Source organism: Otolemur garnettii, unplaced genomic scaffold, assembly GCF_000181295.1.
Source record: "Otolemur garnettii isolate 467f Iridium unplaced genomic scaffold, OtoGar3 scaffold00025, whole genome shotgun sequence".
Classification (NCBI taxonomy): Eukaryota; Metazoa; Chordata; class Mammalia; order Primates; family Galagidae; genus Otolemur; species Otolemur garnettii.
Genome location: NW_003852420.1, coordinates 1,721,155 through 1,734,151, shown reverse-complemented (window position 1 = coordinate 1,734,151; position 12,997 = coordinate 1,721,155). Strand labels below are relative to the sequence as shown.

At 40.4% G+C, this 12,997-nt stretch overlaps 1 protein-coding gene across 1 annotated transcript in view; it reads left to right on the top strand.

The window, feature by feature from the left end:
• The first annotated feature begins 1,473 nt into the window (after positions 1–1,473).
• Positions 1,474–12,997, top strand: part of LOC100959421 (O-acetyl-ADP-ribose deacetylase MACROD2) — a 120,673-nt gene continuing 109,149 nt past the window's right edge. Inside the window, exons 1-2 of the mRNA XM_023512255.1 lie at positions 1,474–1,526; positions 7,414–7,530. Coding sequence (XP_023368023.1) covers positions 1,481–1,526; positions 7,414–7,530 — 163 coding nt within the window. The 5' untranslated portion in view covers positions 1,474–1,480. The remainder of the gene's footprint in view (positions 1,527–7,413; positions 7,531–12,997) is intronic.

The window sequence follows — 12,997 nt, the reverse complement described above, 5'->3', positions numbered from 1 at the left end:
TGTTTTCTGGTAGACTTCTTTTTCCAATATAACGTTTTCATTGCCCACAACTTCCTGGCTATAAGGACTCTTGAGTAGCCTGGAATTTCAATGAAATTTGTACTTTTTTACCCCAAGGTTGATGAGCCGCTTGCCTATGGTCTGGAACCACTCAAAACTTTCCTTTTTTTGGTTTTATTTATCTTCCCACTAAGGTAAGGTGACCAGATTTTAACATTGGTAAAGCGGGACACCATTGATGGGGGTGAGGGTGGGTGAGAGGGTGAAAGGTAGAGGGGAGGGGGTGTGGTTCTTAATTAAAAATTTGGTCTATATGGAGCAACAGAAATTTTCATAGAACACAAAAATAGTATTGTAATATATATATTTTTAAATTTCAACATAAGTACAATTTACAAATATAATACATTAAAAAAATTATGTATACGGCAGTGCCTGTGGCTCAAAGGAGTAGGGTGCCGGTCCACCTGGGCTACCTTGCCCAGGAGGGGAGTAGGGAGTTTACCTTAGCCTTTTCATTTCCAAATGAAGTATATTAACCTCTTCATTCCCAAATAGAGTTACAGTAACCTTTTCAGCAGCCATATATTCCCTTCCCGTTGTCCCGCCACTCCCTAGCTTGTCATGTATTCTTTCTAAAAATCGGGACTTTTTAAAAACACAGTTGGACGAGGGATAAATTGTTAAAAATCGGGACTGTCCCTCCAAAAGTGGGATGTGTGGTCACCTTACACTAAGACGAAAACTTAAGATTATCGGATAAAATGTGCCCAGACGCGGCGTTTAGAGTTGAGTATGGAGAATTCCAATAGTGCTGACCCGCGGTCTCCTTCCACTGGTACATCCTTCGGCCCGGAGGGAACTAACTCTCTTGTTTTCTAGCTTACTCCACGGTCACCTGGCGCACCTACAGACCACGCCCTCTGGTTCATCCAACGCGTGGAGGCGGGCAGGAAGCACTTTGCACCGTCCTCTCTCAGGCGTCAGCTCCACGCCCCGCCCCCGTGGCGAGGCTTCTTTAGCCCCCAAGCTCCCTGGCACCGCCCCCTTCAGCTCCCTAACGTCCTCGGCGTCGGGCCGAGCTTGCGTCTGCGCGTGCGCTCTAGGGCCAAAGTGGGGGAGGGCCGTGATTAGAACGCAGAGAGTGGCGGGCAGTGCAGCCAATGGGAGTCGTCGCTGCCTAGCGGCTGGGAGGCGGGGCCTGCGCGGTGTTAGGTTAGCGCGAGGCGTGACCTAGTTGACAGGCTTTGAGGTGCTGCTGTGGCGGCGGCCGCCGGGTTGAGGCGGGTGGGAGCCGGAGCTGAGAGCCGGCTGAGGGAGGAGGGCAGCGACTGGAGAGCGGCGAGTAGCGCGGGACGCGGAACCTCTTTCACTTTTTCCCTCCCGAGTGCCCCCTCCCACCCCTCCCACTCCACACACACCCTGTTTGCCCGTGAGCCTGGGGAACTTGCAGCTTAAAGCCATCCACCCCCACGGCAACATGTATCCCAGCAACAAGAAGAAAAAGGTGTGGAGAGAGGAGAAAGGTAACCGGCCCGTCGAGTCCTGGGGGTGCGGGCGATGGGGGTGGGGTGGGGGCGGGGGGGGTCAGGCTGTGTGTGTCGCGGCGCCCTCCGCCCGAGCTCCCTCCTCGAGTCCTCCCGGCCGGTGCCGCCTCCCTCCGGTGTCCGGGTGTGCGCGGGCGCGCGCTCCCCGGCGTGCACGCGCCGCCCCCGGGCACCTGCAGCTCGCGCACGTGTGGGCGCACGCCCCTCTCCGCCACCCTGCGCGCCGGGTCACCTTCTCCCCAGGCAGGGCTCCCTTCGCCTCGCTCGCAGCGTGGATCCCGGTGCGGCATCCCGGGGCGCGGCACAAGTTGCTCTGAACCCCAGCTGGGACTTTGACACGCCCGGCTGGGTTGTCCCACGGACACGTGCCGCACGGTGGGCACCCAGCCTACAGCTGCGCACCCCCTGCACCCTATTGCTTCCCCCTCCCTCCTCCGAAACTGGCAAAGTGTCCTTGTCTTCAGGTGTTCACCCCTTTTCTGGGTCTCCCTAGTTCGCTGCCGCAGTGTGACTTTTGAAACCTGAAACTCCAGGGGAAAGCTAAAACAAGTGTTTTGTCTATGAGGATAAGTGCCTTCAGAAGAGTCTGAATGAATGGGCTTTTCTGCCAACAGTGTGTTTCTCTATATTCCATCCCCATTCATGGGCTGAAGTTGCTGAGAGTAAGATAGTGTGATTAATGTCACTCTGTGAATGAACTCATCCTGAATTTTGTGCATATCAGGATTCATCCAAATAGGCTACGATGACTGTGGCACTGATTGCTCTAAGACACAAGTTTGTAATCTAGTACCCCCCATCTTTGTCTCTTCCCCTTCACCCCCATCACAGTTAGAAAATATTGTGGTGTAAAACTTGACTGGCATTTCCTCCCCCTTTCACCCCTCTTTTCTTAAATTCTTTAGCTTTTTATAGAAATGTATCAAAAAGTACTTGCATTGATAGTGCTAAGGTACACTAAACCTGTACGTCAAGTCAAAGGTGAGGTTGAGTGAGAGTAGTGTGTGTTTCTGCTGAATGTCCCTTTATCTTTACAGAAGAAGGATAAAAGTATGACTAGGTTAAGGGTGATTACTTTGATAATAGTTCTTTAAAACCTGTAGATTTTTATCGCAAATCCTGGCCAGCCAGTGGAGGTAAGAAAGAATTAATGTGGAAAAAAAATCCTCTATATTGGGCCTACTTCCAAAAATGTATGAAGAAAGAGATGAGGGAGGAATTTTTTTTTTCTAAATAACTTGCAGGAAGATTTAACATAATTGGACAACATAATTAAAATGGTCTTTACAATATTAAAATATTATATTTTTAATGATTACTGGTATATAGAGAGCTAACAGTTCTTGTCTCCACAAAACACATGCTGTTGAAAATAAAATAGCCTGATATTTAGTGTAAGAGAATTTTGCTTTGTCTTTGCAGTAGCAGTTACTTTAGCTTCAACACACTTTCAGCAAGCAAATATTCACCTTGTGAGCAGTAAAAAATCATTTATGCTCATTTTTACTGAAGTGTTATCTTAGTATTATTGATGATAGTGAAGGCAACATAGTGGAAGACTGTAGTCATTGTTTTCAGTAACAGGAAGCATTGATGAAATTATAGTGAGTACTTAAGAACTATAAGGACTATGTTTCTGTCCTAGTTGAAAAACAGTAAAGTAACAATCATAAAATAACAGTGTTATTATGGTTCCTTCATTTAACATCTGCCCAGCTGGATTGTTACAGTAGGCATTTTATAATCTTTTTTTTTAATGTCTATTTTTTCCTTCTATTTCTTCTAATGGGAAAATATAATCGAATTAATATTTTCTAAATAAAGAAGCAAATGCACAATTAAAGAAGACAGCAGAGTAATTATTGAAAATTAAGCTATTTTTCTTTTATCCAAAACTAAGGTATTTGTGCATGCTGTTTAATGTTAAAGGAAAAGGTTACTATCACTGTGATTTGAAAACTTTAATGAATGTGTATTATCAGGATGTCTATTCTTGGAATACTTAATACAAAATACTATATTACCAAAGAAGAGCTAGGGGCTTCTAGTACATTCATTAGTATTAGAGAAGCTGATGGGATGCATGACCTTTTTCTTTTCATCCACTAGAGAGCTGATGGTATAGTATTTTTATAGCTGTCCTTTAAAAAGGAAAGCTTACCCATGTCATTGAAATGTCAAAGTATTCTATAAACATATTTTTAACTCAATATACCATCTAATATGTAGGTCTTCCTGTTAATATGCCTGCTTCACAGAGAAAGAATTCATTGCAAACGTGAAGCATTCTTTAAAGAAAAGTTTTATGTAAAGCCAAAGAAACTGGATATATGTCTGTGGCCTTCAGTATGTTTCATTGTTTAAATAAATAATTAAGGAGTTCTTAAGTCCATATATGTTAAATAATAACATTATTGACCTAATAATTTGAGCCGTAATTCAGAACCACTCATGTGCATTTTCATTATGTATATTGCAACTTAAATTTATCTCAGTGTTTTATTTTGTTGTTTTACAATTGATTTTGTTTTTGTTCTAAGTGTTCACACTTAAACTTTTAAATAAATGGAAGGGCAGAGGTCATGTTGGATTCCTCTTTGTACCTTTGGCATTTATAGAACCTATACTTTGCATCATAATGTCTTTCTAACCTGCTAAGTAACTCTGTAATAATTCCATATTCATGACCTGAGTTTTTATAGTAGTGCTTTGGCAACTGCTAGTCCTCTTCTTTTTCTTCCTTTGGATGATAATTCCAAATTTATCATTCCCTTCAAGTTTCCTATTCCACCAAGACCCATCCCTCTAAACTAAACAGATAGCATTGCCTTTTTAATTCATGCAGAAAATATGGCTTTGTTCTTATCTTAGAAGAATCACTTTTCTTACTCATTTGTAAGATTAACCTCTTTGTGCTCTTTATCCCATCTCCTGTATTCTTTGAGATCTTGTGCCATCATTTATTCACTCTTGGGTTTGTTTAATTTCTTCGTGTCAGTGGCTTTCTTTCCACTGCCTGTAACAGTGTTCAAGTCTCTTCTATCTTAAAGTAGCTTTTCTTCCACCGGGCTTCATCTTGGACTTGTTGTTATCCCCTTTCTTTCACCCATTCCCTCACAGTGTCCAGATTTTAGTTATAGTCTAATGAAACCTAAATTTTTTTTTTTTTTTTTTGCAGTTTTTGGCTGGGGCTAAGTTGAACCTGCCACCTCCTGTATATGGGGCCAGCGCCCTACACCTTTGAGCCATAGGCACCTCCCGAAACCTAATGTTCTTAAAGTCATTTAGTAGTAACAATGATGAATATAAGAATAGTTATGTAAGTCCTGTTTTTGTGCACAACACTATTCTTGGTACCTCATATGGGTTATGTCACTTAATTGTCTCACAACAGCCCTATAAGATAGGAAACTATATGAGGTAGTATATTGTTGGGCCAAGAACTTTGAATACCAAGTATCTGGGTTTGAATTCCACGTATATTGCTTATCTCCCTGTGGGAACTTAGGTAAGTTATTTGACCTCTTTGTCTTAATCTCTTCATTTATAAATTGGAAATAATACCTATCTACTTACCTCAAAGGGAAACTGAATTATACAGGGATTAACTGACCCTGTGTCATACAGATTTGCATAATGATTTAGTTTAGAACCTGAACAGTTCTGTTAACCACACTGTGATTTTTCCAGTGCTATTGGTGACTCATTTGATGAGGCAGATTAATGGGTAAATAATTTATCTCTTCTTGACCCTTCTATAGCAGTTAGTATTTCTCTTTTTCTACTTTTTCAGCCCCTTTGTTTCTACTTGTTTTCCACATCATTGGAACCTGTACTTGTGGTGATAACTAAGTTTTATTTCATTGTCTTCTGTATGTGCCACTCCTTAAGTGTTGTTTTTTGAAGTTTGATCCTCTACTTTCTTTACTTCTTCCCTTCCTTTCCTTCTTTCTTCTAGGACCAGAAATTTAGGTTATAGTGTCTGAAATCTCTAGACTAGCTCTCTCTTCTGAGTTCCAGATCCATGTTTTTAAGCTCCTGAATGTCTCATAGGCACCTTAAACTCAATTTGTTGACAGTTGAGTAACATGATTTGAACATTTCATCTCTGATTAAAATATTTATTTATTTATTTTCTGGTAATGTGGCTGAAGAAGAGCTAGTTCTAGGAGTGGGAAAAATTTGGTTCTCCATTTCTCATTCACTTGTGCTTACGTTAATGCATATGTTGTTTGTTTCTGTGAAAAACTTTTTAAAAGTGATTACAGTAGAACCTCCATAGTTAACCACCTCCTTACATTGACTGCCTCCTTAAGTTGACCTAATTTTCATAGATCAGACATGAACCATATGTACGTATCAGTACAGTAGTTCTTAGGTTGACGACCTCTGTATGTTGACCAGTTTGTTTCAGTCCCTTGAGTGGTCAACTTAGAGAGGTGCATGCTATCCTTAAGTCCATTCACCTAAACTACAAACTACGTTCACCTTGTCATATGCTCAGAGAGAATTGAAGAATATGAGAGTACAATTATCAGTCTCTCTACATTGTGGAAACCTGTAGTGAAGTATATGATGTATGATAACTGACATATAGACTGAGTGAGGATGCAAATATTAATTTCTTCCTTTTTTTTAGGTTAAACATAAATATAAATTTTTTTTACATTTTTCTGCATTCTAGTGGATCATTTTCTATACCTTCAGTGATATGCATAATCAACTTTCAGTGTTAGTAGTCTGCTCTATAGGACAAAGGTAACTGCTCAGTATGGCATACAAGTCCCTGTACGGTTTTGTTTTGCCTTATGTTTCTAAGTACTATTCCACTTATGTGCCTACTCCTCTTCTCATACCATGCATGTATCTTATAACTTCATTAAACTATTGTATTAATATTTCCTTTGTTGACATTGTTCTGTTGGTCTGAAATATCCTTACTTTTTACCTCTTTATGGCAAAATTCTGCCTATCCTTCATGAACCAGCATATATACCATCTTTTTTGAGGCACTTTTCCTGAGAATGTAGTATACTGTAGTGGTTAATAGCATAGGTTGTAGTTTTTGACTAATGAAGATATATGTTTGTATTTTAATCTTGGCTTGCTGTTTGAAAGGTTACTTTCTTTGGGCAAACAATTAATTGTGCTTCATTTTCCTATCGGTAAAATAGGGATAATAGTACTATCAATTTTATGAGTTGTTGGGAAGATGGTGTTAATGGTTTAATGTGAAATATCTGGTATGTTCTTTATTAAAAAAATTCCTTATGACATCCACTATTATACTAAGATACAGCTCTTTTTTTAAAATTTCTTAATCGTATAATTAAGATGTATATTTAAGGAAATGCTTATTATCTCCACAAAGTTATAATTAAATTGAAAGTACACTTTTATGTATTATTGATGACATCATAAAATTGAGAAATTATCTTGATGCCTGCTTTTTTGGTGCTCTCATGATTTGTAACACACGCCTTAGCATTTTGTGTTTTATTTATAAAAATACTATTCTGTATCTTATCCATTTCCTCTTTTGTCCTGAGTTCTCCTCAGAGTTAAAGATCAACTTTGTACCTGCACGTGGTAGATTGTCAGTAGATGTTGATTGAAAGAGTAAATGAATTACTATTTGTTGAATTGTCGCAAGAGAGTCTTCATCAGGCTTTGATGATCCTCCGCCCCAATACGGGATTTGACATCTTTTAAAACTCAAACGTAGAGTCATTGTGTTTGCATTTTGCTTTTCCTCAGGACCATACCAAGACTTTGCTTAGTTTAATGTGGATAATGTTTAAAGTATAAAATAATTGCTGTGATTAAAAGTTAAATACAAATGGAGATTCTGCTTTTATTTTGCAAGAACGTTTACTGAAGATGACCTTAGAGGAGAGACGTAAAGAATACGTAAGGGACTTTGTTCCCCTGAACACCATTCTGTCGTGGAAGGAGGAGATGAAGGGCAAGAACCAAAATGATGGTAAGTTTCTCAGAACATTTTTTAGGTAGATATACTTCCCATTTATTTGTGACTTCTGCAGAATAGTTGATGACAAAAATAAATAACTGGCATTCAGTAAAGAGATGACATTTTTATATTTTGTGTGGTTGTCATTTAATTATTTTTAGCAGTCATGTGTTTTTTAAGTTAAGGAAAGTTTATTAACATAATTTTTGTTTTGAAATATAACATCCTTATAATATGATCCTTTTTTACAGGTCCTCTTTTGTTTGTTTTTACTAATTTGCTGCAGTTCTTGGTGCAGTTGCTACATGTAATAGTGATAGTGCAGTTGCTACATGTAATAGTGATTTGGTGCTTTGATGTGGACTTTTGACTTTGCTTTGATTATGTTCATTTTATAATGATCTCCTTAAGTTATTTTGAGGATTAGATATAGTTGAAAGAGTGTATTAGGAAAGTAGAGAAAAACCAAGTAGCATTTTTTATCATTGTAGAGAAAAAGATGTATTTAGTATAAAGGGGTATTATATTATGTAAGGTATTTGCATGACAAAGTTTACTTTCTCAAAGTCTCTATGATTTGATGAGAGTCTAGATTGTGTTAAAATATAAATGAAGTTTTAAGGGTTAAAAGTGTACCTGAAAAAGTTTCTAAAAACATTAATAGATTCAATGAACGTTTAATGTGAGTACTTTTGAGTTAATGCTTATTGGTGTTAAAGATCTGGATGTGAAGTTTAGTCAAATGGTACTTTTTAGGGCATTTAACAGTTGAGAAAAAAAGAACTTTGTGAAGTGCATTTGGAACATACCAGTTTCACAGGTTGTGGTCTAAGTTGATGCAACTATACAGGGTACCACGAGTCCAGAAAGTGAAGACTAGTATGGAATGCCCATGAACAAAATCTTTGGGGAACAGCAGCCAAATTAGACTTCGGTATCTGTGTAGAAAACACATTTACCTGAGGGTTCAGCTTTAGGCAGAACTTTGTTTTTCTAGAAACGCAAAGCATGTGGGGTTGGGAGTGAAAAGATGTGGGTTCTTTTAGAATCTACCATAAGCTGCCTGGAAACATGTAACTGTGGGATAGTGGGGTAGCAGCTCTATCCCAAGTTCTACTGGGGTCTTTGGATAATCAGATTGGGATGTGAACATCAAGACCTGCCTACCTAGTGTGTTCAATAAATGCATGTTTTTTTAATAGTGGTTTAATTGACACATCATTGAGAGGGAAGGGAATGCTGTGTAATGAAATCAGGGCTAGAAAACAGGGAGGAAGAGTTGTGTGCCTTGTCTGACCTGGGACCATGTGCCTCTTCATGTTTGGGTTTCAGGAATTTCTTCTTTTGTTTGTAAGTAATTAACTTTTGCTTGTTGTTCATGTTCATATTTGTCAAGTATTATTAGCAAATCTCTGGAATTATATGTTTCTAATTACTTTTCCCCCTGTAATAATTTCTTTTATAATAATTTCATTTGCCAGTTACTATATTGTAGGAATTTTTAGAATGTTTGTCTCTCTTATTATACTATATTCTAGCACCTGGAATGGTGCCTTATTTGTAGGTGCACTCATTCGTGTTAAATAAGAATGCCTCAGTAGTTAATAGTCTACAAGGGACAATTCTTTTTTCCCCTCAACCTTTTAATAATGGGCACTTTAAAAATATATACAAAGATAAAGTACAGGGGCAGAGGCAAGATGGCCAACTGGAACCGGCTTTCCACAGAGGCTTCTGTCCAGAAGGAGAGTTAAAGGATAGAAGTTTAGCAAGTAAGCTGATGGTTTGAAGCTGAGCCAAGAGAGAAAGTTGAAGAATGCACATCAACCCTGCTGAGGTGAACTGCGACCCCAAGGATACAAACAATAGGTACAAAATCCATTGCCAAGCGGACTGGAGTCCCCTCCCCCATGAGGACAGCTCCCAGTATACTTTCTACAAACAAGCGAGTAGAATTCAAACGTCCTCCCATTTTATCCCACAGGAGAGACCCTTTAAAAACCGGACCTCCTTCCCCTGCTAGGGCCCCATGGCACTCTCCTGCCAGGCATAAAACTGTATATATTCTCTACCTGCAATTCTGAACTCCCAGCACTCTCCTCCACTCTCACCCTGAGGTCTGGAAGCCTGTCCCCCATGGAGTCCAGATTCTTGGGCATTTTCTTGAGAGGTGTGGACAGGGCGTGGGCTGTTGCAGGTCTCTGCTGATTCTGCGGTACAGGGGTAAGGAGAAACGGTGGACTGAAGTAGTAGGGGAAGGGGAAAGGTGGAACCCCTTGGCACAGAGCAGCAGCGGCAACAGTGGCAGCAGTGGCAGCAGAGGGAACAATAGGGCTCACAGCCCTGGGGATATTTTGGAAGGACACTCTCTGTCTCTCTGGGCAACCAGAGAAAGCCAGGCATCTTTGGTGGTAGACACTGGTGGAATAGATCTAGGATGGTAACACAGGCCCCATGAGTAAAGGGTATGCCTGAGGTGGTACTGGTTTGGGTTGAGCTTGGAGAGATGGAGAATTGAAGACGCAAGCCCAGAGATGGCATACTCCCAGGGCGGGGCTGAGCCAGGAGAACTTTAGTGAGCCTAAGAAACACCCAGCCCTCAGGTGATTGTAGCTGAGACAAAGGCAGGCAGGCCGAGGCTGGAACTCTGAGCTAAGTGTGAGCTCTAACCACACCTGCCCCAACACAGACTGCAGCTCTGGGCAGCAGCACAGACTCTGGCAGAGTTGCAGTTTCTGTGAACTCAAACAGTACCTGGTCTGCAGGGGATTATAGCCAGGACAGAATCACAAATTCTGCCAAATATAAGTGTCAGCAGCATCAATCAGCGGTGAGGCTGGAACTGAGTGAACTGCCCCAGCTTCCATTAACCACCTGAGGTTGTCAGGCCTCAGCTTCCACTGCCGGCTGGTGGCAGAGTGTGGAGGCCTGGCTGACGAGACATAAAATCTCTCTGTGATTCAGGCAGGCTCAAATCCCTGGAACATCTGCTTATTGAAGAGACCTGGGTCATAGCCCTGTAGGGTTACCAGTGACCGGGTAGGACAGAGGTGCAAGATGGGGAAGGAGGCATCAACCTTCCCAGACAAATTCATTTGCTGGGGGAGGGGGAGCCCTTCTGATTCCATGGAGCACCAGAACGTGTCATACTTGAGCTACCAACAGACCCCGGCTATATAGTTGCCGGAGACCTTTTGAACACCCTCACTTGAAACTGAGTGCTGACAATTGATTGGATCTTTCAGACTGGACCAATCACTCGAGGACTATCCAAAGTAGTACCCTGGGTAGTGGTTGTGGGTAGGTTTGATTTTCCTTTTCCAGTTGTTGCCCGTGAAGGGTGGGGTGATTTAATTGCTGCTATTTCTCCACAGCTGAGACTTCAACCCAGAGTAACTAATTTACTAGAGTAGAACAGAGACCAGGTGAAAACAAGACAGAGGCACTTAGCCCCACCAAACCAAGTAAGTCCCCAGTGTCTCAGGCCATAGCACTATATGGGTCCTTTGCAAAGCTGTAGGAGAAAAGGTACAGACACTAGCTCTTGGGTAAAGGGCTGGTTAATCACTACTCCAGGAGCCCCCAACCCAACTTCACCTTATCTGCTCATATAGCCAAATGGTGTAAAGTAATCATGGGGCGGAATCAACAGAAAAACTCTGGTAACATGAATAACCAGAGTAGATCACCTTCCCCAAGGAACCATATGGCGACACACCTGAAGATCCCATTCATATACAAACGGATGAGATGTCAGAAATCCAATTCAGAGTTTGGATTGCAAATATGATTAGTAGAATGGAGGTAAAGTTGGAATTAGAAATTCAAGGAGCAATTCAAAAGTTATCTCAAGAATTCAATGAATCGAAAGACAAAATCACCAAAGATTTTTGACACATTGAGACAAGAATTTGCAGCCCTCAAAGATCTGAGAAGTACAGTAGAATCCCTCAGTAACAGAATGGAGCAGCAGAAGAAAGGATTTCTGACATTGAAAACAAAGCTTTTGAATGCTCCCAAATGCTCAAATAGGAAGAGAAATGGAGAGCAAAAATGAATCATTCTCTCAGAGAGCTCTGGGATAATTAGAAGAAAACTAATATTCGCCTTATAGGAATTCCTGAAGGCGACAAATTTGCTTTGCAAAGCACAGAGGCTCTTTTTTGTGAGATTATGAAGGAGAACTTTCCAGACATGCCAAGAGATTCTGAAATTTAGATAGCAGACAGTTTCAGGACCCCAGCACGAATCAATCCAAGTAAGACAACCCCTAGACACATCATAATTAACTTTACTAATGTTAATATGAAGGAGAAAATTCTACAAGCAGCCAGATGGAAAAAAACCATAACCTACAAGGGGAAGAATATTAGAATGACTGCACATCTCTTTGCTTAAACCTTTCAAGCTAGAAGAGGATGGTCATCAACTTTTAATCTCCTAAAACAAAATAATTTCCACCCAGGATCCTGTATCCAGCTAAACTGAGTTTCATTTATGATGGAGAAATTAAATACTTTACTAACATTCACATGTTGAAGAAATTTGCTATAACTAAACCAGCTCTCCAGGATATTCTCAGACCTATCCTCCATAATGATCAGTGTAATCCTCCACCACAAAAGTAAACTCACTCAGAAACTTTTCATCACATTCCAACTTCCACAGAGGCAAAAGGATTAAAAATGTCCACTGGACTTTTGAAAAACTTGATACCCCAAATTTTACCAGGCTTATCAATAATTTCAATTAATATGAATGGCTTAAATTGTCCTCTAAAGAGGCACAGGTTGGCTGACTGGATATAAAAACTCAGATATCTGCTGCATACAACAATCTCATCTTACCTTAAAAGATAAATATAGACTCAGAGTGAAGGGATGGTTATCTATATTTCAGATAAATGAAAATCAGATAAAAGCAAGTGTTGCAATTTTATTTACAGGTATACTAGGCTTTAAACCAACAAAAGTAAGGAAAGATAAGGATGGTCACTTCATATTTGTTAAGGGTAATAACACTCAATATGATGAGATTTCAATTATTAACATTTATGTACCCAACCAGAATATGCCTCAGTTTATAAGAGACTCTAACAGACATGAGCAACTTGATTTCCTCCAGCTCCATAATAGTTGGAGATTTTAACACTCCTTTGTCAGTGTTGGATAGATCCTCCAATAAGGAGCTAAGCAAAGAAATTTTAGATTTAAACTTAACCATTCAACATTTGAATTTAACAGATATCTACAGAACATTTCATTCTAACAAAACTGAGTATACGTTCTTCTCATCAGCCCATGGAACATCCTCCAAAATTGATCACATCTTAGGTCACAAGTCTAACCACAGCAAATTTTCTTTTTTTTTTTTTTGAGGCGGAGCCTCAAGCTATCCCCCTGGGTAGAGTGCCATGGCATCACGCTCACAGCAACCTCCAACTTCTGGGCTCAAGTGAGTCTCCTGCCTCAGTCTCCCA